Source organism: Podarcis cretensis (assembly GCF_951804945.1).
Source record: "Podarcis cretensis genome assembly, chromosome: 2".
NCBI classification, from domain to species: domain Eukaryota; kingdom Metazoa; phylum Chordata; class Lepidosauria; order Squamata; family Lacertidae; genus Podarcis; species Podarcis cretensis.
Window position 1 is genome coordinate 126,219,189 of NC_137171.1, and position 22,492 is coordinate 126,241,680.

At 47.8% G+C, this 22,492-nt stretch overlaps 1 protein-coding gene and 1 long non-coding RNA gene across 8 annotated transcripts in view; both read right to left on the minus strand.

The window, feature by feature from the left end:
- LOC307207930 (uncharacterized protein) overlaps nucleotides 1-22,470 on the minus strand; it is a 50,332-nt gene extending 27,862 nt beyond the window's left edge. Inside the window, exons 1-3 of one of the 7 annotated variants that reach the window (XM_079962263.1) lie at nucleotides 21,422-21,645; nucleotides 20,560-20,708; nucleotides 20,147-20,216 (exon numbers count right to left, since the gene is read on the minus strand). In XM_079962263.1, coding sequence (XP_079818389.1) covers nucleotides 20,147-20,216; nucleotides 20,560-20,708; nucleotides 21,422-21,624 — 422 coding nt within the window. In that variant the 5' untranslated portion in view covers nucleotides 21,625-21,645. Of the gene's footprint in view, nucleotides 1-1,319; nucleotides 1,994-18,772; nucleotides 19,275-20,146; nucleotides 20,217-20,559; nucleotides 20,709-21,421; nucleotides 21,646-22,213 lie in introns of those variants that run through there. The other 6 variants (XR_013834852.1, XR_013834853.1, XR_013834854.1 and 3 more) reach the window with 6 other exon arrangements.
- On the minus strand, nucleotides 5,558-13,481 carry LOC307209177. Its single transcript, XR_013835383.1, has 2 exons — nucleotides 8,014-13,481; nucleotides 5,558-7,639 (listed from the first exon to the last, which is right to left on the minus strand). It is a non-coding gene; the product is annotated as an uncharacterized lncRNA (long non-coding RNA).
- Nucleotides 22,471-22,492: the final 22 nt, after the last annotated feature.

A 22,492-nucleotide genomic window follows, 5' to 3' on the forward strand; every position in this document is an offset into this window, starting at 1 on the left:
AGCCTGAGAGAGAGGAAGAGGTCTCTGGCTACTTCCTGGGCGGGGCTTCCAGAAGCAAAGAGCCGCTTTGGAGAAGGCCTCCCCCCTCCCTCCCAGGACCTTCCACCTTTTTCTCTCTTCTGCTCTCCAAGGTGGACCAAGGGTTTGACTTGGTATAAGGCAGCCCACAGCCAGCCATGCAGTAGCTTTCGAGGATCAGTGGGGAGAGGATGGAGCTTCCATGGGGGAAATTGGGGGGGGGGGGAATCAGTGGAAAAAACCCCACCATCAGGGACAACTCTCTCTCTCCGGTTGACTTGAAGGAGTGGCAGATTCCTGGGCAGGAGGGAGAAGCCAAGGGAGACCCACCAGCGGAGATTCCTCCTCCGCTGCCCAAGGATGGAGACATCTCTCCAAAAGGAAGAGTCTCCCTCCCTCCCTCCCTCCCTCCCTCTCTGCTCTGCTGGGCTTCTATCTCCCAGGGATGCTGCCATTCCTCCCTCAGCCCCCCAGTTTCCTCTGCCCTCCTCCCTCCGTCCCCAGAGACCCCCTTGGCACCGCTCACCCCTCGCCCTCTGCGCACCAACCTCTCCATCCGGAGGAGCCTCCCAAGACGGGCAGGGAGGCGGGAGAGGGAGGGGGGTCTCTATCCAGCCCTATTTCACTTCCTTTAACCCTTTCGTGGACTCCGCTCCTGCGCCTTGAGGGATTCCGGCCAGGCGGGGAACGGCAGAGAGCGGGGCGCCTCATGTTTGGGTCCTGGGATCAAATCCAGGGGGGGGGGGACCCCGTTGGTGGGCATCACGTTTTCCTTCTCGCAAAGGCGCCCAAGGGGTGCAGGGCTGCCGAGAATGGCTTGAGCCCCCGGGGAAAAGAGACTCGTGCGGAGGGGAGGGCGCTGCAAAGGAGATGGCAGCTGGAGTGCATGGATCGGGGGCCTTGAGCACCTCCTGGACCCCCAGGAAAAAGAAACACGGGTGGGTGGGGGGCTGCAAAGGAGATCCTGCCACGCAATCCCTGCAGGTGTTGGGCCCCCGCTTCGCAGCAGGATTGCGGGGATCGGAGCCCCTGCTTATGAGGCCCAGGAGAGGGGCTTTTTTGCGGGCAGGGGTGAAACTAGGCTGGATTTCCCCCGAGTCAAAGACCAAATTGGGGATATTTGCGTCCCCACAAAGACATCCTCAACGGCGCCCTGCTGGAGGCGTCACCTGGTGCAAAAAACAGCCGCCACCCCCGGCTGGCCACCCCCCTAGCTATGGCTCTGTTCCCGGGAGGGGTCTCTGTCTTCTCCTCTTTCCCTTCCCCCTAAATCGCCCCCTTTCCCCCCGCAGCCTCCTTACCTCTTTGTCCTCTCTGGACCTCCGCCTCCCTTGCTCGCTGTTCCGGTGTCCTTCCCCCCAAAATAAAGCGGAGTAGGGGGGTGGGGGGAACGAGTCAACCCACACCCCTCCTCCCCTTCGGAAAACCTCCCACTTTCCCAGGGGTCCTTTGGGCCCCCTGGAAACTTCCGACCTATAGACACTTCGGGTTCCTTGTCGAAGGCGCGCGCCTCTAGAGCTACGTTCGCAGAGCAGCCCTTGCCTGTGTTGGGATGGAAACAGGAAGAGATGGCGCTGCCTCTGGCCTCCTGCTCTTGGCCCCTCCTCCCCCCAAGTCGCCTCTCTCCCCCCAGCGGAGAGTGGAAATGGGGGCGGGAGTGGGGGGCTTCCTAGTTGTGTATGAGCTGATGGATTTACGTTTCCCTCCACAGCAGGGTGGCAGCTGCACACTTATTTCCCCTTACTTACTTTTGTTATTGTATCATTTTAATAGAGTTAAGTTGAGGGTCTTACGGAGACTCTTCCTGGCTCCTCAAAAAGGCCAGAAGAAGAAGGAGGACATAATCCATGTCTCCTTAAGACTGGGCTAGGTAATAAGGAGGCAGTCATAAGACGCAGGGGCCGTGCTGATTTATTACAATTATTTGTGTAGTTTAAATAATATACGTATATACGTATGTGTGACTATTATTATTTATTTACACGATGAAACATCAACATAAAAAACTTCCCTAAACTGGGTTGTCTTCATAAATATATATTCTTATTATTATTATTTATTTATATAAATAAATATATATATTTATTTGTTTTCCAATGATTGTTTTTCCTATGTCTTTAGCAGTTATCTTCCAAAAATAGATGGAAACCCAGGTTTGTGAAACCCTTGTGTACGCAGTGGTCTGCTTGCAGGAAGATTCCCCAGAAGCATGACTAAAAATTAGTTCAAAATTATTATTATTATTATTATTATTATTATTAACCCCAGCCATTCTGGGTGGCTTCCAACAGAATATTAAAAAATACATGAAAACATCAATCATTAAAACCTTCCTTAAACAGAGCTGCCTTCAGATGTCTTCTAAACATCAGGTAGTTGTTTATTTCTTTGATATATGATGGGAGGGCTTTCCACAGAGCGGGCGCCACTACTGAGACGGCCCTCTGCCTGGCTCCCTGTAACTTCGCTTCTCACAGTGAGGGAACCGCCAGAAGGCCCTCGGAGCTGGACCTCATTGTCCAGGCAAAACGATGGGGGTGGAAATGCTCCTTCAGGTCTACTGGGCTGAGGCCATTTAGGGTTTAAAGGTCAGCACCAACACTTTCAATTGTGCTTGAAAACATACTGGGAGCCAGTGTGGGTCTTTCAAGAATGGTGTTGTTATGTGGTCTTGGCCGCTACCAGTCACCTGTATAGCTGCCGCATTCTGCATTAGATGTCGTTTCCAGGTCACCTTCAAAGGTAGCCCCACGTAGAATGCATTGCAGTAGTCCAAGCGGGAGATAACTGGTGAGACAGTCCGCTGGCAGGTAGGGTCTCAGCCTGCATACCAGAGGCAGCTAGTAGACACTGCCATGGAAACAGAATTGACCTGTGCCTCCATGCACAGCTGTGAGTCCAAAATGACTCCCAGGCTGCACACCTGGTCCTTCAGGGGCACAGTTACCCCTTTCAGGACCAGAAATTCTCCAATCTTGCCTGCCCCGTCCCCCAAAACAGTACATCTGTCTTGTCAGGATTCAACCTCAATCCGTTATCCGCTATATATCCTGCAACTGCCTCCAGACACTCACACAGGACTTTCACCACCTTCACTGGTTCCAATTTGAAAGAGAGGTAGAACTAGGTATCATCCACATATTGATGAACACCCAGCCCACCCCCTTGAAGATCTCTCCCAGCAGCATGCGGAAGAGGATGGAACCCTGTGGCACCCCACAAGTGAGAGCCCAGGGGTCCAACACTCATCCCCCAACACCACCTTTTGGATACGACCCAGGAGAAAGGAGCGGACCCACTGCATAACAGTGCCGCCAGCTCCCAGCTCCTCTTCACGTTCCAGGAGGTTGTTGTGGTCAATGGTATTAAAGGCCTCTGAGAAATCCAGCAGAACTATTTATTGAGGGTGAAAGAGAAGAGCGCAAAAATATGGTCTGAAGCTCAACATCAAAAATATGAAGATCATGACCAGTGGTCCCATCACCTCCTGGCAAATAGAAGGGGAAGAAATGGAGGCAGTGAGAGATTTTACTTTCTTGGGCGCCATGATCGCTGCAGATGGTGACAGCAGTCACAAAATTAAAATACGCCTGCTTCTTGGGAGAAAAGCAATGACAAACCTAGACAGCATCTTAAAAAGCAGAGACATCACCTTGCCAACAAAGGTCCGTATAGTAAAAGCTATGGTTTTCCTAGTAGTAATGTATGGAAGTGAGAGCTGGACCATAAAGAAGGCTGATCACCCAAGAATGGATGCTTTTGAATTATGGTGCTGGAGGAGACTCTTGCGAGTCATATGGACTGCAAGAAGATCAAACCTATCCATTCTTAAGGAAATCAGCCCTGAGTGCTCACTGGAAGGACAGATCGTGAAGCTGAGGCTCCAATACCTTGGCTACTGCATGAGAAGAGAAGACTCCCTGGAGAAGACCCTGATGTTGGGAAAGATGGAGGGCACAAGGAGAAAGGGACGACAGAGGACGAGATGGCTGGATAGTGTTTGACCAAACTGCAGGAGGCAGCGGAAGACAGGAGGGCCTGGCGTGCTCTGGTCCATGGGGTCACGAAGAGTCGGACACGACTAAACGACTAAACAACAACAACATTCCTGGCCTCTCTCCTTTTGTCTCTGAGCTAAGATTGGTATCTGCTGCTTGCTCTCTGTTCTCTGAAGCTATGCCACTCGGGTGCCCCCCCCTCCGTCTCCCATTCCAGCTCGAATTACAGTGTCCTTATCTCCCTTTGCCTGCTTGGATTCCCAGCCTCTGTCAGCTCCAGAACGAAGCTGACACCTAACAACGCTTAATGTTAATGCTTAATGTTAACGCTAAAGTAAAGCCGGCCTTTCAGGGATCAAATTGTGAACTGGAATGTGAGTAAAAAGTTTGTTACTTTTTAAGGAAAGACTCTTGTGTCTTTTAGGAGGGATAAAAGGGGACACGAGGAATAATCCATCTGGGCAAGCCAGATTGGATGACTTAACTAAAGAGATTCAAACGAATCTGCAAACTATCTTCCTGCTATATTGAGGGGAAACTGCTCTGCTGCATCACTCACTAGCGTGAGTGAAGGAAGGATATCACTTATTCAACATATCCTTTCCTACTAGCATTCCAAGTTTGGGACCTGCCTGAACATCTTTCCACATAATCATCATCCGTATGGTTTCTCCCCTGTGTCTCTTATTTGGGGGATAATTGGTTATGAGCTTACAGTGAAGCATTTAACACACACCTGTGCCACCGCCGGGCACTTTGCTGCCAGAGGCTCTGGCGGTGCCCACTCTCTGCTCTGTGTGAGGAATAGAACACTGGCTCCTAAAGCTGAAAGCCCTAGAAGCCTTTCATATAAATTCTGAGCCCATTGGTGAAGTAGCAAAGTTTATTTAAAGAAAAGCATCTCTGCAAGCATGGGGGAGCTATTCAGGCACAGCCAGGTCAGAACAACACAGGCATTTATCCTCCCCCCCCCCCCGAGGCAAATGTCCCTCCTCTGTCCTCCAATTGGCTGGAGGGCCCTTATTTGGTCAAAGCCCCAATCCCAGAATTTACCTATTGACAAAAGCAGAACACCGAAAGCTGCCCTAGTATTGTGTGTTAACCACTATGGGTTCCAATTGCAAGCATAAGCGAGTTTCATATCTTATAAAACTAAAAAGGCAAACCACATTTAGACTACCACTTTGTTCCAGTCACGGGTGCAAGCAGGCTTCGTATCTGGGTCCCGGCTACAAGCTATATGATGCCAGCAGAGATAATGTTTTATTTCAACACTGCACCCTTGACGTAGCCAAAAATGAGGAAGTGCAGTAACACATTTAATTTGTACAATATAAACTATATACAAGGGTTTCAAGACTACCATCTGCATGTAGGAAGATGCTTTCAGATTTCTGTGTCTTAATTGTTCCTTTATTGCAATTATAAGAATGGGAGTGATGCGACTCTTCGTATATTAAACAACTGTACATCCAAAGCAACACAAAAAGTATCACACTCCACTTTTCACAACTCTCACATACCAAATTCAAATATGAACATTTCCTCTTTTTAAAAAATATTTATTAAAGTTTTAAACAATACAATAGAGAAAAGAGACAACAACAGAAAAACAGAAAAAATAAAAACAATTAGACAAAAAATACACACACACACACACACAAAATACAACAAACCTTCCATAACTTAACTTTCATTTACTTGTTTCTTTGACCTCCTCACACCTCCCTTTTTTGTAATCTACTTCAATTAGCTATTTCAGCAAATCCTTTCCATCTTTCCCATATTTTTTTCCCATTAATTTATCTTAACATAATATAACTTTACCTTTCCTTCTTTCCTTCAACAATCTATTTTTACTTAAATCCTTTATAATATTCTGCTAAAGTCACATAACTTCATTCCAGCCTCCTTCTAACATTCCTTAATTTTACTATATTTCTGTAAATAAACTTTAAATTTCTTCCAATCTTCTTCCACCAACTCTTCTCCCTGGTCTCAGATTCTGCCAGTCATTTCCGCCATTTCCATGAGGTCCATCATCTTCATCTGCCATTCTTCCCGAGTGGGTAGATCTTGTGTCTTCCAATACTTTGCGATGAGTATTCTTGCTGCTGTTGTGGCATACATAAAGAAAGTTCTGTCCTTCTTTGGCACCAATTGGCCGACCATGCCCAGGAGGAAGGCCTCTGGTTTCTTCAGAAAAGTATATTTAAATACCTTTTTTATTTCATTATAGATCATTTCCCAGAAGGTCTTGATCCTTGGGCATGTCCACCAAAGGTGAAAGAATGTACCTTCAGTCTCTTTACATTTCCAACATTTATTATCAGGCAAGTGGTAAATTTTTGCAAGCTTGACTGGTGTCATGTACTACCTATAGATCATTTTCATTATATTCTCTCTTAAGGCATTACATGCCGTGAATTTGATACCTGTGGTACATAACTGTTCCCAGTCAGCCATCATAATATTATGTCCAACATCCTGTGCCCATTTAATCATAGCTGATTTCACCGTCTCATCCTGGGTGTTCCATTTCAACAGCAAGTTATACATTCTTGACAAATTCTTACTTTTGGGGTCTAACAGCTGTGTTTCCAATTTTGATTTTTCCACCTGAAAACCAATTTTTTTATCCAGATTATATGCCTCCATTATTTGATAATAATGGAGCCAATCACACACTTTGTTTTTTAGTTTTTCAAAACTCTGTAGTTTCAATCTATCTCCCTCTTGTTCCAATATTTCCCAATATTTCGGCCATTTGGCCTCCATATTGAGTTTTTTCTGAGCCTTCGCTTCCATTGGAGACAGCCACCTTGGAGTTCTATTTTCAAGCAAATCCTTATATCTTGTCCAAACATTAAACAAAGCTTTCCTGACAATATGATTTTTAAATGCTTTATGTGCTTTGACCTTATCATACCACAAATATGCATGCCATCCAAATACATTATTGAAACCTTCTAAGCCCAGCACGTCAGTGTTTTCAAGAAGCAACCATTCTCCCAGCCAGCAAAACGCGGCTGATTCATAATAAAGTTTAAAGTCTGGCAGGGCAAATCCACCTCTTTCTTTCGCATCTGTTAATATCTTAAATTTTATTTGAGGTTTCTTGCCCTGCCAGACAAATCTAGAAATATCTCTCTGCCACTTCTTGAAATAATCCATTTTATCAATAATTTGCAATGCTTGAAACAAAAACAGCATTCTAGGCAATACATTCATTTTTATCGCAGCAATTCGGCCCAGCATTGATAACTTCAATTTGACCATATTTCTAAATCCTTTTTCACTTCCGTCCAACATTTTTCATAGTTATCCTTAAATTCACATTTTTAGCTGTCATATTAACCCCTAACTATTTCACTTTCTTAACCAATGTTAATCCTGTCTCTTTCTGGAACCTCTCTCTCTCAATCCCTGTTAGGTTTTTCTCTAGCACCTTAGTTTTCATTTTGTTCAGCTTAAAACCTGCTACCTGGCCAAATTCTTGAATTACTGCCAGTACTCTTTTAGTACTAGACTCTGGCTCCTGTAATGTCAATACCAAATCATCAGCAAATGCTTTCAACTTGTACTGTTTAGCTCCGACTTGTATACCTTTAACCAATTGGTCCCTTCTAATCATATTTAAAGAGGGACGCAGGTGGCGCTGTGGGTTAAAGCCTCAGCGCCTAGGGCTTGCCGATCAAAAGGTCGGCGGTTCGAATCCCTGCGGCGGGGTGCGCTCCCACTGCTCGGTCCCAGCGCCTGCCAACCTAGCAGTTCGAAAGCACCTCCGGGTGCAAGTAGATAAATAGGGACCGCTTACCAGCGGGAAGGTAAACGGCGTTTCCGTGTGCGGCTCTGGCTCGCCAGAGCAGCGATGTCACGCTGGCCACGTGACCCGGAAGTGTCTCCGGACAGCGCTGGCCCCTGGCCTCTTAAGTGAGATGGGCGCACAACCCCAGAGTCTGTCAAGACTGGCCCGTACGGGCAGGGGTACCTTTACCTTTTAATCATATTTAAAAGGACCTCCAGGACTGATATGAAAAGCAATGGAGAGATTGGGCAACCTTGTCATGTTCCTTTCTCTATCTTAAATTCTTCTCTCACTACATTGTTCACAATTAACTTAGCCTTTTGTTCTGAATAAATTGCACCTATACCATTTTCAAACCCTTGACCAACCCCCATCCCTTGTAGATCTTTCTTCATGAAGCTCCCAGAAATGTTGTCAAAGGTGTCAGGAAACTGCCATCGGAGCCAAGGGTGCTGCTGAGGCTCCCTAATGGTGCTGGAGAGGGAACCAGCAAAGGGAGAGAGGAAGCTTCCGCTGGGGAAGGAGATAGACGTGACGCCAGGGAGAAAGGGGAGTCCGAGGGAGCTGTGGAGAGAAGGCTCCAGGACTCTTCCAGTGAAGCCAGCGGGGAGAGCACGGGACCTCCTCTGGGGACGCCCACTCTGCGCAGAAAGCTTTCGCGCAGAGAAGGCAGGCGTCGATTGGGTGTGAAAGAACTTCTATGTTGGAAGAAATTCAGGAAACGCCCACTGACGGATTCTTCCAGCGATTGAGACAGTCACGATGTACTGACTGTCCAGCCTGTGGAAAGTTTTAACCAAACTACTCAGCTCGGAGCAGTTTGCGCTTTACGCACAAGCAACCCCATACCCCATTTCAGCCATCCGTCAGTCTTTGACGTTGTTTGTGCGGAGGGAACATCATGAGTCAGACTGGAGGAGGAGCAGGCGCCGGAGAGGGAGCCAGGGGAGGACCAACTCTGGAGGAGAGAAACAGAGATTTGGAGCAACAGCTGGCTTTACTAGCAGCGCGGCTAGACAAAAGGCGGTCTCAGGATGCTCAGGGGAAACCCACCCCCATTGCAAGGAAGGTACCGGGACTGGTGCACAAGTTTGGGGGCGATCCGAGGGACTATAATGCTTTTAAGACGGAGGTGCAGTATGCGCTGGAACTGCAGTATGATGATTTTGTGGACGATGGTGCAAGAGTTGCCTATGTGATAGGGCCTCTTCAAGACGGCGCCAGGGATTGGGTTAGACCCTTGATGGCATCGGACAATGCTGCCTTAAAAGACCTGAAGAAGTTTTTTAGCGCCATGGATCACGTTTTCGAGTGAAGTGGAGCAGAGCGTGGCGCACAGAGAACTGATGGCTTGCAAGCAAGGGAGCCAATCAGTTAGAGAGTACTGGGTGCGGTTTTCGATGCTAATCCACAAACTTGGGTGGGAAGTGAGTTGGGAACCTATTCAGATGCTGTTTGAGGAAGGCTTAGCCCCTTGGGTTAAGGACGAACTTTCCCGCTCGCCCTGCCCGCAATCGGTGGATCAGCTGACCAAAATGGCGCTGGCGATTGGAATACAACAAGAGGCGCGGGCTTTAGAGAGGCGGGAAGGGAGAGCAGAGCGTTGGCATGACAACCGGATTCCTGAAATGCCGGCGCCACCTTCCCAGCCAGAGGAGCCAATGGAAATTGGAGGTGCGCGCGCAGGGGGTTTCAAACTCCGGCGAGGTGCACAAAAAGGAGGGGAAAACGACCAGGAAGTGTTTTCTCTGCCAACAGCCGGGACATTTTGCCAGGGTGTGCCCTCAGAGAAAGGCTTGGCAAGGGATGGTGGGGGCAGCGGGCAGTGAGGAGGTAGGGGAATTCACAGCAGGGAAACGAGAGCGCTTGGCTGCCGATCAGCGGGCACAGCAGCCAGGCAAACAACCAGTAAGAGTGCCCAAACCAGACCCCCCCCCGGTCAGCCATAGCCATAGAGGTGGAGCTAGAGCTTCCCAACGGACATCCTATTAAGGTGAAGGCACTGCTGGACTCAGGCAGTTCCTGCAATTTCTTTAGCAAGGACTTTGCACTAGAGCACCAACTCCAGCTGTTGCCTTTGGAGCGCCCCTTGCAAGTAACGACCATAGATGGGAGGGAACTCCTGGGGGGAGAAGTGACACACCAAACTCCTCCCAGGCATACTGAGACAATTGCATTTCATGTAGCCACACTGGCCGGGCCGCCAATCATACTGGGAATGAGCTGGTTGGCGCTGCATGATCCGGTAGTGGGATGGCACCAGCGCACAGTATCCTTTGGGTCAGCTCACTGTGTAGAACACTGCCATGGGGGGGGGGGGGAGACCCCGAGGATGGCCGTAGCCAGAGTGGCAGGGATGGAGGCAGAGGAAAAGATGAGGGTGCCGCCACAATACGCTGATTTGAAAGAAGTCTTCAGTGAGAAGGAGGCGGATAGGCTGCCCCCCATAGGTCCTTTGACTGTCAAATCAACCTACTCCCAGGGGCTCAGCTGCCAGTGGGTAAGCTGTATGCCATGTCGGACAGAGAAATGCAGGAGTTGCGGAAGTTTATCGACAAGAACCTGAAGAGGGATTTCATAAGAGAATCGAGGGCGGTGGGGGGCAGTCCAGTGTTCTTTGTGGACAAGAGAGACTCAAAAGAACTTAGATTAATTTGTGATTATAGGAGGTTAAACTCGATATCGGAGCCGGTGACCTTCCCAATGCCCAGAATTGATGACATTTTGACCAGGGTAAGGAAGGGAAAGGTTTTTACCAAGTTGGATCTTCGAGGGGCGTACAATTTAATTAGGATAAGGGAAGGGGATGAATGGAAAACCACCATGTTCACCCCCCTGGGGGCTTTTGAGTATTTAGTTATGCCCTTCGGATTACAATCGGGCTCTGCATGTTTTCAATCGTTCATGCACCACGTGTTGGGGTCCCTCTTGTACAAGAACTGCGTGGCTTTCCTAGATGACGTCCTGATCTACTCGGAGAATGAGGAACAGCATGTAAAAGATGTCAGAGAAGTGCTGAAGAGGTTGCAGGAGCACCAGTTGTGGGTGAAGCTGGAGAAGTGCCAATTCCATGCCCGAGAGGTCGAATTCCTGGGTTACAGGTTGTCAGACAAGGGCTTAGCCATGGACCCAAGCAAGGTGCAGGCGGTGCTGGAATGGAAGACTCCTAAGAACTGGAAGGACGTGCAGAGGTTCCTGGGGTTTGCAAATTTCTATAGGAAGTTCATCAATAACTTCACGCACTTGACTGCACCTATCACCGATTGTCTCAGTAGCAAGAAGAAGTTTGTGTGGAGAGGGCCAATTATAGATAGGTAGCCGTGTTGGTCTGCCATAGTCAAAACAAAATAAAAAAATACCACTGAAGAATCTGAAGAAGTGTGCATGCACACGAAAGCTCATACCTAGAACTAATTTAGTTGGTCTTTAAGGTGCTACTGTAAGGAATTTTTTTATTTTGTTTTGACTGGAGAGGGCCAAGGAAGAGTACAAGAGGCAGGCAGACAAGCACCGCAGAGAAGGGGAGACCATAAGGGTTGGGGACCGGGTGTGGTTGTCAACCAAAGGGCTACCGTTCAAGGGAGGTTGTAAAAAATTACGGCCAAGGCGACTGGGACCTTTTGAGGTAACGCAGCAGGTGAATCCTGTGGCTTTCAGACTCAAACTGCCAACCAACATGAAGTTGCATCCAGTGTTCCACCGGTCTTTACTTTCACCATACCGAGAAGGGAGGGAGTTTCCGGGGCGAGAGAGAGAGAGATCCCCAGTCACCCAAAGGTGGAGGAGAGGGAACTCAGTGGTCAGGCAGTGGAAATTCTTGACTCAAGTTGGAAGGGGAGGCAGGTGGAATATTTGGTAGCTTGGGAGGGAGAGCCTGAGTCAGAAAACACGTGGGTCCCTGCAGGAGAGATAAGGGATGAGTGTCTGCTGGGGGAGTTTCATCGCCGGTTTCCAAGGAAACCGAAACCGTTGGAAAGATTTTGAGAGGAGCAATTTGGGACCACGGATGATGAAAAAGAATTTATGGGGTATCCTCCTTCAGAGGGAGAGGGAAGGGAGGTATCAGAGGAAGAGGACTCAGATTGGGGAGATAGGCCAGAAGACAGAGACAGCAGCAGGTGGAGAACGATGTTTGAATCATCTGAGGGAGGGAATAGTTAGTTCCAGGGGTTTCCCGCTTCACCACCCAGAAACAAGGCGGGGGTGGGGAGGCCCTGGGAGGGAGGTGGATGTCAGGAAACTGCCATCGGAGCCAAGGGTGGTGTTGAGGCTCCCTAATGATGCTGGAGAGGGAACCAGCAAAGGGAGAGAGGAAGCTTCCGCTGGGGAAGGAGATAGACGTGACGCCAGGGAGAAAGGGGAGTCCGAGGGAGCTGCGGAGAGAAGGCTCCAGGACTCTTCCAGTGAAGCCAGCGGGGAGAGCACAGGACCTCCTCTGAGGAAGCCCACTCTGCGCAGAAAGCTTTCGCGCAGAGAAGGCAGGCGTCGATTGGGTGTGAAAGAACTTCTATGTTGGAAGAAATTCAGGAAACGCCCACTGACGGATTCTTCCAGCGATTGAGACAGTCACGATGTACTGACTTGAAGACTACCTGTCTCTGTGCCTTATCCATATTTGTAGAAACCACTCCATTCATGTCCCCCATCAAAATTATATTGTAATCCATATAGTCCAACAGAGTCTCATGCAGCTTCTTAAAGAATTCCGATTTTCCCTCATTTGGTGCATAAATGCCTACAATTAGAAATTTCTTTCCTTGTGATTGAATTTCAATTGCCACAAGACTTCCTTGATCGTCTTTAAATATAAATTTCGGTGATAGGCTCCCCTTTGCATAGATTACTACTCCTCTTTTTTTAACTTTGTCTGATGAAATAAATTCTTGTCCCAATCTTTTATTGCTCAGAATTTTCCTATGTAGCCTAGTCACATGTGTTTCTTGTAGGCAAATCAAGTCCAATTGTTCCTTTTTCAATAAATGAAAGACTCTGCGTCTTTTCTCGGGATAGTTACAACCATTAATGTTCCAGCTTAATATTTGCAGTGCCATGATGTGGTTACTTTGATTTTCCTCCAAGTGCACCCTGTAGTTGCTCTACTTCTGTTGGTTTCACTAAATTGTCCAGTCCATAGGATAGGTTTGCTACATCCAGTATTGGTGATCCTTTTCCCAGCCCAAAATTTTGTCTCTCTCTTCTTTAGATCGGAGGGTAATCAAACAGTCTCTTATTCTATTCTTCTCTTTCCTCCCTCCTCTTCCGAGTCTAAAGGCAGTCACAATTTTAAAATCATCTTGATCCAATGGGAAGTCCCAAAAATCAGCAAATTCCTGAGTAAGAAAGTCTATCAAACTGTCCTTCTACACTTCCACATGAACATTTCCAATCTCTCCACCAAAGACCAAAAACCATGTGACACTCAGCCCACCATTATTCACCACCAGCTCTCCAGATGACACACCCCTCACTAACATTACACTGCATCTTGTATTCTACTATTTTAAGATGTTACCCGCATTACTTTCCGTACTCCTTACATTTAAAGCGTTTCAACCATGTGAATTTGCGGAAGAATTTTATACTGTCCACTTCAACAGAAGCTCTTTCCACACTCTGTACATTTAAATGGTTTCTCCCCTGTGTTAGTTTGATGATGTGTTCCAAGGTTTTCACTTCAACTGAAGCTCTTTCCACACTCTATGCAGTCAAATCGTTTTTCCCGTGTGTGTTCGTTGATGTCGTTTACAGTGTCCACTATGACTGAAGCTCTTTCCACACTCTATACATTCAAATGGTTTTTCCCCTGTGTGAGTTCGTTGATGTTGTCTTAAGTTTCCACTTTGACTGAAGCTCTTCCCACACTCTATACATTTAAATGGTTTCTCCCCTGTGTGAGTTCGCTGATGTTTTCTAAGGGTTTCACTTAGATTGAAGCTCTGTCCACACTCCATACATTTAAATGGTTTTTCCCCTGTGTGAGTTTGATGATGTCGAAGTTTCCCACTATCAGCGAAGTTCTTTCCACACTCTATACATTCAAATGGTTTTTCCTCTGTATGAGTTCGCTGATGTACTTTATAGTGTCCACTTTGACTGAAGCTCTTTCCACACTCTATGCATTTAAATGGTTTCTCCCCTGTGTGAGTTTGATGGTGTTGTTGAAGTTTCTCACTTTGACTGAAGCTCTTTCCACACGCTATACATTCAAATGGTTTCTCCATTGTGTGAGTTTGTTGATGTAGTCTATAGTGTCCACTTTGACTGAAGCTCTTTCCACACTCTATGCATTTAAATGGTTTTTCCCCTGTGTGAGTTCGCTGATGTATTCTAAGGTATCCACTTTGACTGAAGCTCTTTCCACACTCTATACATTCAAATGGTTTCTCCCCTGTGTGAGTTCGTTGATGTAGTTTATAGTGTCCACTTTTATTGAAACTTTTACCACACTGCATACATTTAAACGGTTTCTTCCCTGTGTGAGTTCGATGATGTTGTTGAAGTTTCTCACTTTGATTGAAGCTCTTTCCACACTCTATACATTTAAATGGTTTCTCCACTGTGTGAGTTTGTTGATGTAGTCTATAGTGTCCACTTTGAGTGAAGCTCTTTCCACACTCTATACATTTAAATGGTTTTTCCCCTGTGTGAGTTCGTTGATGAAGTTTATAGTGTCCACTATCACTGAAGCTCTTTCCACACTCCATGCATCTGAATGGTTTCTCCGCTGTGTGAGTTAGATGATGCCGTTGAAGTTTCCAACTATTAGAGAAGCTCTTTCCACACTCTATACATCTGAATGGTTTCTCCCCTGTGTGAGTTCGCTGATGTATTCTAAGGTTTCCCCTTAGACTGAAGCTCTTTCCACACTCTATACATTCAAATGGTTTTTCCCCTGTGTGAGTTCGTTGATGTTGTCTTAAGTGTCCCCTTTGACTGAAGCTCTTTCCACACTCTATACATTCAAATGGTTTCTCCCCTGTGTGAGTTTGATGATGTCGTCGAAGTTTCCCACTATGAGAGAAGCTCTTTCCACACTCTATACATTCAAATGGTTTCTTTGTTATTCCTTTTGAATTTACAGATGGCCCCCCAGAATTATTGCCTGATTTCTCCATCGTCTGCTTCAGAGTGCAGGGAGACAAATCCTGTTGGGGTTTCAAGGGAGAGAACAAAGGAATATGACACACATCAAGTTCAATTGGCACTCATCCCAATTAGTATTTATAATTATGATGTGCCACCTGACCTCGTTCCCGTTTTCTGACACAGGACTATCCTAGTGTAAATTCTCTGCCCAGGCCTCTCTCACTGTCATTTCTCCATTTGCCTCACTCCTGGACGTACCTCCTCTATTTCAATGCGGAATCTGTGTCACACTGAAGAAGCTCAATATTAAACATCAATATATAACTGTACTTAATGGAAACTTCAGCCTTCCATATTTAGCACTGATTCATTCATAGGATGAAGCTATTAGTTTTATTGCTGGAGACACAAATTTATTCCTGAGATATCAAATACATTAATAGTATTATGTCATAGGGTGTTGGGGCTGGGATAGTACCTCTCGTGGGAGACATATAGGGCTCCTTCTGGGGTGATTGGTCCACCATTAATCCCCAACCTGTACTCTCACCTGTGGGTCCTAGAAGCTGTCAGCATGCAACAGCAGACACAACCCAGGAAAAGCTTTGACAGGCCAACTGAACCAGTTGAGGATAATTGATGGGTCTCAATCAATTGACACTGCAAGCAATAGCCTCCAGAAGATCAAAAGAGACTACGAGGCTCTGGGCAGGAAATTGAAGCAAATAAATGCACAAATTGTCATCTCATCTGTCCTCCCAGTTGAACGACGTGGCCCAGGGAGAGAGGGAAAAATAGTGGAAGTGAACAGCTGGCTTCGCAAATGGTGTAAACAGGAACAGTTTGGATTCTTTGATCACGGACTGCAGTTTCTTGAAGATGGACTTCTGGCAAGCGATGGGCTGCACCTCACAACGGTTGGGAGGAATGTTTTTGCCAAAAATCTCAGAAACCTCATCAGGAGGGCTTTAAACTGACTAATGTGGGGGAGGGAAACAGTGCTCCTGAAGGTAGGAGTCTATCAGTTGATGAAGATGATCATCCAAATGTCATAGACCAAATGGAGAAAACAGCACGCAGACCTAGTGGTGGGAGGAAAAAATCCTTAAATAAGAGACACGGGGGAATGATTAATGGACTTCAATGTCTGTACACTAATGCACAAAGCATGGGAAATAAACAAGATGAGCTTGAGCTCTTGGTACAGCAAACTAAATATGACATAATAGGCATCACTGAAACCTGGTGGGATAAGTCACACGATTGGAATGTAAGAATGGAGGGATACAATCTATTTCAGAGAAACAGACCAGACAAGAAAGGAGAGAAGAATAACAAGGACCTCATTGTGGGAGTTTACTATAGACCCCCAAGCCAAACAGAGGACATAGATGATGCCTTCCTGGAACAGATGGCCAAGCATGCAAAAGGAAGGGAGATAGTAGCAATGGGGGACTTCAATTACCTGGATATTTGTTGGATGTCAAACTCAGCCAAGAGCATAAGGTCAAACAGATTCCTCACTGGCCTTGCAGACAACTTCATTGTCCAGAAAGTGGGAGAAGCAACAAGAGGAACAGCCATTTTAGATCTGGTCCTAACCAATGTTGATGACCTGGTTAGTGGGGTAGAAGTGGAAGGATCATTAGGTGCGAGTGATCATGCTCTTCTGAAGTTTACTATACAGCGGAAAGGAGCAGCCAAGCATACTAGGACTCAATTTCTTGACTTTAAGAAAGCACACTTCATAAAACTTAGGGAAGTGCTGGGTGAGATCCCATGGACAGTAATACTAAAAGGAAAGGGAGTTCATGATGGCTGGGAGTTTGTTAAGAGGGAGATAGTAAAAGCACAACTTCAGGCAATACCAATGAGATGGAAACATGGAAGGTGCCTAAAGAAGCCAGGGTGGCTATCTAAAGAACTTTTAACTGAGTTTAACTGAGTTAAGATTAAAAAATGTGTACAAAAAATGGAAAAGGGGGGAAACCACCAAAGAGGAATTCAAACAAATCGCCAGCACATGTAGACACAAAGTCAGAAAAGCTAAAGCACAGAATGAACTCAGGCTTGCTAGAGAGGTTAAAAGCAACAAAAAAGGCTTTTATGGGTATGTTCGTAGCATACAGATTAGAGAACTGGGCCAAAACAAACAAGATGAATTTTAACAGGGAGAAATGTAAAGTATTGCACTTGGGCAAAAAAAATGAGAGGCACAAATACAAGATGGGGGACACCTGGCTTGAGAGCAGTACATGTGAAAAGGATCTAGGAGTCTTGGTTGACCACAAACTTGACATGAACCAACAGTGTGACGCGGCAGCTAAAAAAGCCAGTGCAATTCTGGGCTGCATCAATAGGAGTATAGCATCTAGATCAAGGGAAGTAATAGTGCCACTGTATTCTGCTCTGGTCAGACCTCACCTGGAGTACTGTGTCCAGTTCTGGGCACCACAGTTCAAGAAGGACACTGACAAACTGGAACGTGTCCAGAGGAGGGCAACCAAAATGGTCAAATGCCTGGAAACAATGCCTTATGAGGAACGGCTAAGGGAGCTGGGCATGTTTAGCCTGGAGAAGAGGAGGTTAAGGGGTGATATGATAGCCATGTTCAAATATATAAAAGGATGTCACATAGAGGAGGGAGAAAGGTTGTTTTCTGCTGCTCCAGAGAAGCGGACACGGAGCAATGGTTCCAAACTACAAGAAAGAAGATTCCACCTAAACATTAGGAAGAACTTCCTGACAGTAAGAGCTGTTTGACAGTGGAATTTGCTGCCAAGGAGTGTGGTGGAGTCTCCTTCTTTGGAGGTCTTTAAGCAGAGGCTTGACAACCATATGTCAGGAGTGCTCTGGTGGTGTTTCCTGCTTGGCAGGGGGTTGGACTCGATGGCCCTTGCGGTCTCTTCCAACTCTATGATTCTATGATTCAATCCCTTGGTGAGTCGGGGCCTTCCCTGCATGTGATGACAGGCTCTGGCACATTGAGCATACGAGACCAATAGTGAGTCCAACGGTCAAGCAAGTGATTTATGCAAGTGTCGTAGAAGGAAGTGAGAGGCTCATCAACCTGGGAAGGGAGGCCAAGAAGCAGACGAAGAACTCTGATCCTAAAAGAAGAGGCTAAGCAGTAAACGCTACACGAATTGAGAGTGGAGTCCTTAAGACGATTGTGTTGGAGTGTTGTGGGTATCAAGGAGTTAACACTATGATAAGTGGAAATGCTGACTCAGTTTCATGTGGTGAGTCAGCATCCCAAGAGATGGTGCGCTGCCTAATTGGTCTATAGCCAGCTTGTATACAGAGGTATGCTTGACTTCTCCACAATGGCTTCTCCCCTGTATGTAAGAAGGCTGATTTATGGTACTTTATGATTGTGCAGGACTGCAGCTGGAATAAAGCCCTCCTTGCAACACAGCTGGACTCCTGAGTGCTTTATATGGAGCTTCTATCGGTCCAAATACATTGCAGCATGTTGGGTGGAGTCCTTCTACGCCTCCTTCCGGTAACTCCAGGGGCCATTGCTCTGCTTCCCTTTGGACCATATCAAGAAGGTTGAGAAGGTAGGGCTGCCATAGGTCTGTTCCCCATCCCCCCGGGAATCGAGGAGGATTTTCACAAGATCGGCAAAAGGTCCACCCAGACGTATGGCAAGGCTGCCGTTTCTTGTGAGGAGAACCAGAATTTACAGGGTTAAACAGTTCTGTGTGACGTCTCACATCCTGAGGCCTGGTTTTGTTCACATACGGGAATCTTTCTTTGCGTGCAAGTTACTTTCGCTTTTAGCTGTTGAGCCGGAGAGAATGTCCGCCCGATCTCCGGGGTGATTTATGATGATTTTTCTGTACATAAGAAAGCCTTCTTAGATTAAGCAAGAAGCCTGTGTACAGACTGGGATTTATCACCCACACAAGGCAAAACCGCTGCTGCAATACTCTGCTTGGAGCCAGGAAGAGAGCTTGAGGCTCAAGCCGGCACAGGGAAGCCTGGCAGACTCCATTACATTCCGAAGATTTCTATGGTGGGAAACATCAGGAAAGCTCAAAAGCTGCTTCTTTTGGGGAGAATTTGTATTTTTAAAAAGCTCAACAACTCTGTCCGGATTTGTGCATTTTTAAACGGGGCCACCCTGCTGGAGACGATGGCCTTGTCGTGTAGGCAGCCCAGGACCTACACACACACTGCCCAGGCTTGTATTCTGCGGGGGTCACGGCTGTGCTTCTAACACCCCTGTTTGACTTCAACCTCATGGAGACTCTACATTGTGTCTCGAGGCAGATGGATGTCAACAAAAGGGGTGGAAGGACAGAATCTGACTTTTGAGAGAGGAGGTGCAGTCAAAGATGCTTCCACCAGAAGAGAGCCTGAGGGGGAAACCATTTTTAGATGACATTTAGGATCCCTGCCTCCATTTCTCAGCCTGAACTGTAACTCAGAATCTTGATTGTAACTCAGTTCAGAACCTTCACATCTATTCCCTGGTTGGCCGTCTTCTGGAATATAAACCAGACCTCTTTGAGGGTATCATCAAAACCTTCATTTAGTGTGGGCACCTTGGATTTGGAGCCTAGGCATCAAACATAATCCCTGAAAATGTGTCTCAGTAACCCTTGGTATCCACACCCACCTGGACCTCCCAAGTGAGTCTGAGCTCCTAGAGGAACCATCTATGCTGAGGTGGGACACCTCTGGCCCTCCAGATGTGGTTGGACTCAAAGCACCATCAGCCCAAGCAAGGATGGCCAATGGCCAGGGATGATGGGAGTTCTACTGGAACAACATCTGGGGGGACACACTTTCTCCATCTTCCTCCTCCTCTGAAAAAGCTAAATATCTGTATTGTTCCCTCCTTCCTCCGTGATGTGTAACATCTTCCTCATACACTCCAAGCAACTGCACACATTCCCTAATCCTGCACCATTTACTTCCTGAGGCAGCTCCATTGTGTCCACCTTCTCAGAACCACCCACCATTTCAGTAGCAGTCCTTCAGTTCCCAGCTATTAGTCCCCCTCCCCTACGGAGGAATTATTCATCTGAATCCCAGGGGCTGGGAGTCCTGAGTGGGGAGACAGCTCTTGGCCCTGCTGGGGGGTTTATCCTTGGCTGGTCGTTGTGAGAAGAGGATGATGGACGAGGTGGGCCCTGATCCTAATCCAGCAGGACATTTCTCATGTTCCCACAAACTGAAACGAGACCTACAAGATACAGTCTCCCGGGCAAGAGGAAGGACTTACCTCTCAAAGTCTCTGTATTTTTCTGTTTCAAAGAAGGAGTTGAGCTCAGACTTGCAGATCAGATTCTCTCCTGTGCAGAATAAGTAAAATGGAAGTGCTATTTACGGCACTGGAAAAGTATTCAAAAATATTCATGTGTTGAAGAAAGTATAACAAAGGAGCTGGTGTCCCGTTAATAAAAGGTTTATGAGCTCAGCATGTGTGGGCTGCAGGCTGAGGATGTGGACTGTGGAGCAGGAAGACTCGCAATCTCCATTATCTTTGTCGATTTTGCGTAGTTATTTTGGAATTCCTACCGCATTATCGGCTCATGAAAAGTTACGGATGGAGAAACTTACACGGTTGCTGTAAACAGTCACCCCTCACACAAACTCACATACAGTCTGTAAATTTGGCAAGTTCCCAACCCTTGCCTGTAATACTGGCAATTCCAGGCCTGCAGATGTACAGCCCTGGGTGTAGAGCCTCCAGCCACAGATATTGTCTATCATGGAAATGCCCCAGACTGGGACGGATTATGGATCTATGGATGCTGATAGATCGTATCTCACTCTGACATTGCCTACAATAAATAAAACTAATAAGAAATGCCTTCTGGATATACTTATATATAAACCCTAAAAGCCTTTCTATAGCATCCTCCTCCCACATTGTTGAATTGGTATATATGCATCATCAGCACCAGCACCACTGATGAACCATGCAGTGGAAACACTTAAGGATGGGAGCCTGAGAGAGAGGAAGAGGTCTCTGGCTACTTCCTGGGCGGGCTTCCAGAAGCAAAGAGCCGCTTTGGAGAAGGCCTCCCCCCTCCCTCCCAGGACCTTCCACCTTTTTCTCTCTTCTGCTCTCCAAGGTGGACCAAGGGTTTGACTTGGTATAAGGCAGCCCACAGCCAGCCATGCAGTAGCTTTCGAGGATCAGTGGGGAGAGGATGGAGCTTCCATGGGGGGAAAGGTGGGGGAAATCAGTGGGAAAAACCCCACCATCAGGGACAACTCTCTCTCTCCGGTTGACTTGAAGGAGTGGCAGATTCCTGGGCAGGAGGGAGAAGCCAAGGGAGACCCACCACTGGAGATTCCTCCTCCGCTGCCCAAGGATGGTGACATCTCTCCAAAAGGAAGAGTCTCCCTCCCTCTCTCCCTCTCTGCTCGACTGGGCTTCTATCTCCCAGGGATGCTGCCATTCCTCCCTCAGCCCCCCAGTTTCCTCTGCCCTGCTCCCCTGTGCCCCACAGTCTCCCCTGCGCCCAGAAACCCCCTTGGCACCGCTCACCCCTCGCCCTCTGCGCCGAATCTCTCCCGGGCGCACCAACCTCTCCATCCGGAGGAGCCTCCCAAGACGGGCAGGGAGGCGGGAGAGGGAGGGGGGGCTCTATCCAGCCCTATTTCACTTCCTTTAACCCTTTCGTGGACTCCGCTCCTGCGCCTTGAGGGATTCCGGCCAGGCGGGGAACGGCAGAGAGCGGGGCGCCTCATGTTTGGGTCCTGGGATCAAATCCAGGGGGGGGGGACCCCGTTGGTGGGCATCACGTTTTCCTTCTCGCAAAGGCGCCCAAGGGGTGCAGGGCTGCCGAGAATGGCTTGAGCCCCCGGGGAAAAGAGACTCGTGCGGAGGGGAGGGCGCTGCAAAGGAGATGGCAGCTGGAGTGCATGGATCGGGGGCCTTGAGCACCTCCTGGACCCCCAGGAAAAAGAAACATGGGTGGGTGGGGGGCTGCAAAGGAGATCCTGCCACGCAATCCCTGCAGGTGTTGGGCCCCCGCTTCGCAGCAGGATTGCGGGGATCGGAGCCCCTGCTTATGAGGCCCAGGAGAGGGGCTTTTTTGCGGGCAGGGGTGAAACTAGGCTGGATTTCCCCCGAGTCAAAGACCAAATTGGGGATATTTGCGTCCCCACAAAGACATCCTCAACGGCGCCCTGCTGGAGGCGTCACCTGGTGCAAAAAACAGCCGCCACCCCCGGCTGGCCACCCCCCTAGCTATGGCTCTGTTCCCGGGAGGGGTCTCTGTCTTCTCCTCTTTCCCTTCCCCCTAAATCGCCCCCTTTCCCCCCGCAGCCTCCTTACCTCTTTGTCCTCTCTGGACCTCCGCCTCCCTTGCTCGCTGTTCCGGTGTCCTTCCCCCCAAAATAAAGCGGAGTAGGGGGGTGGGGGGAACGAGTCAACCCACACCCCTCCTCCCCTTCGGAAAACCTCCCACTTTTCACTTTGGGCCCCCTGGAAACTTCCGACCTATAGACACTTCGGGTTCCTTGTCGAAGGCGCGCGCCTCTAGAGCTACGTTCGCAGAGCAGCCCTTGCCTGTGTTGGGATGGAAACAGGAAGAGATGGCGCCGCCTCTGGCCT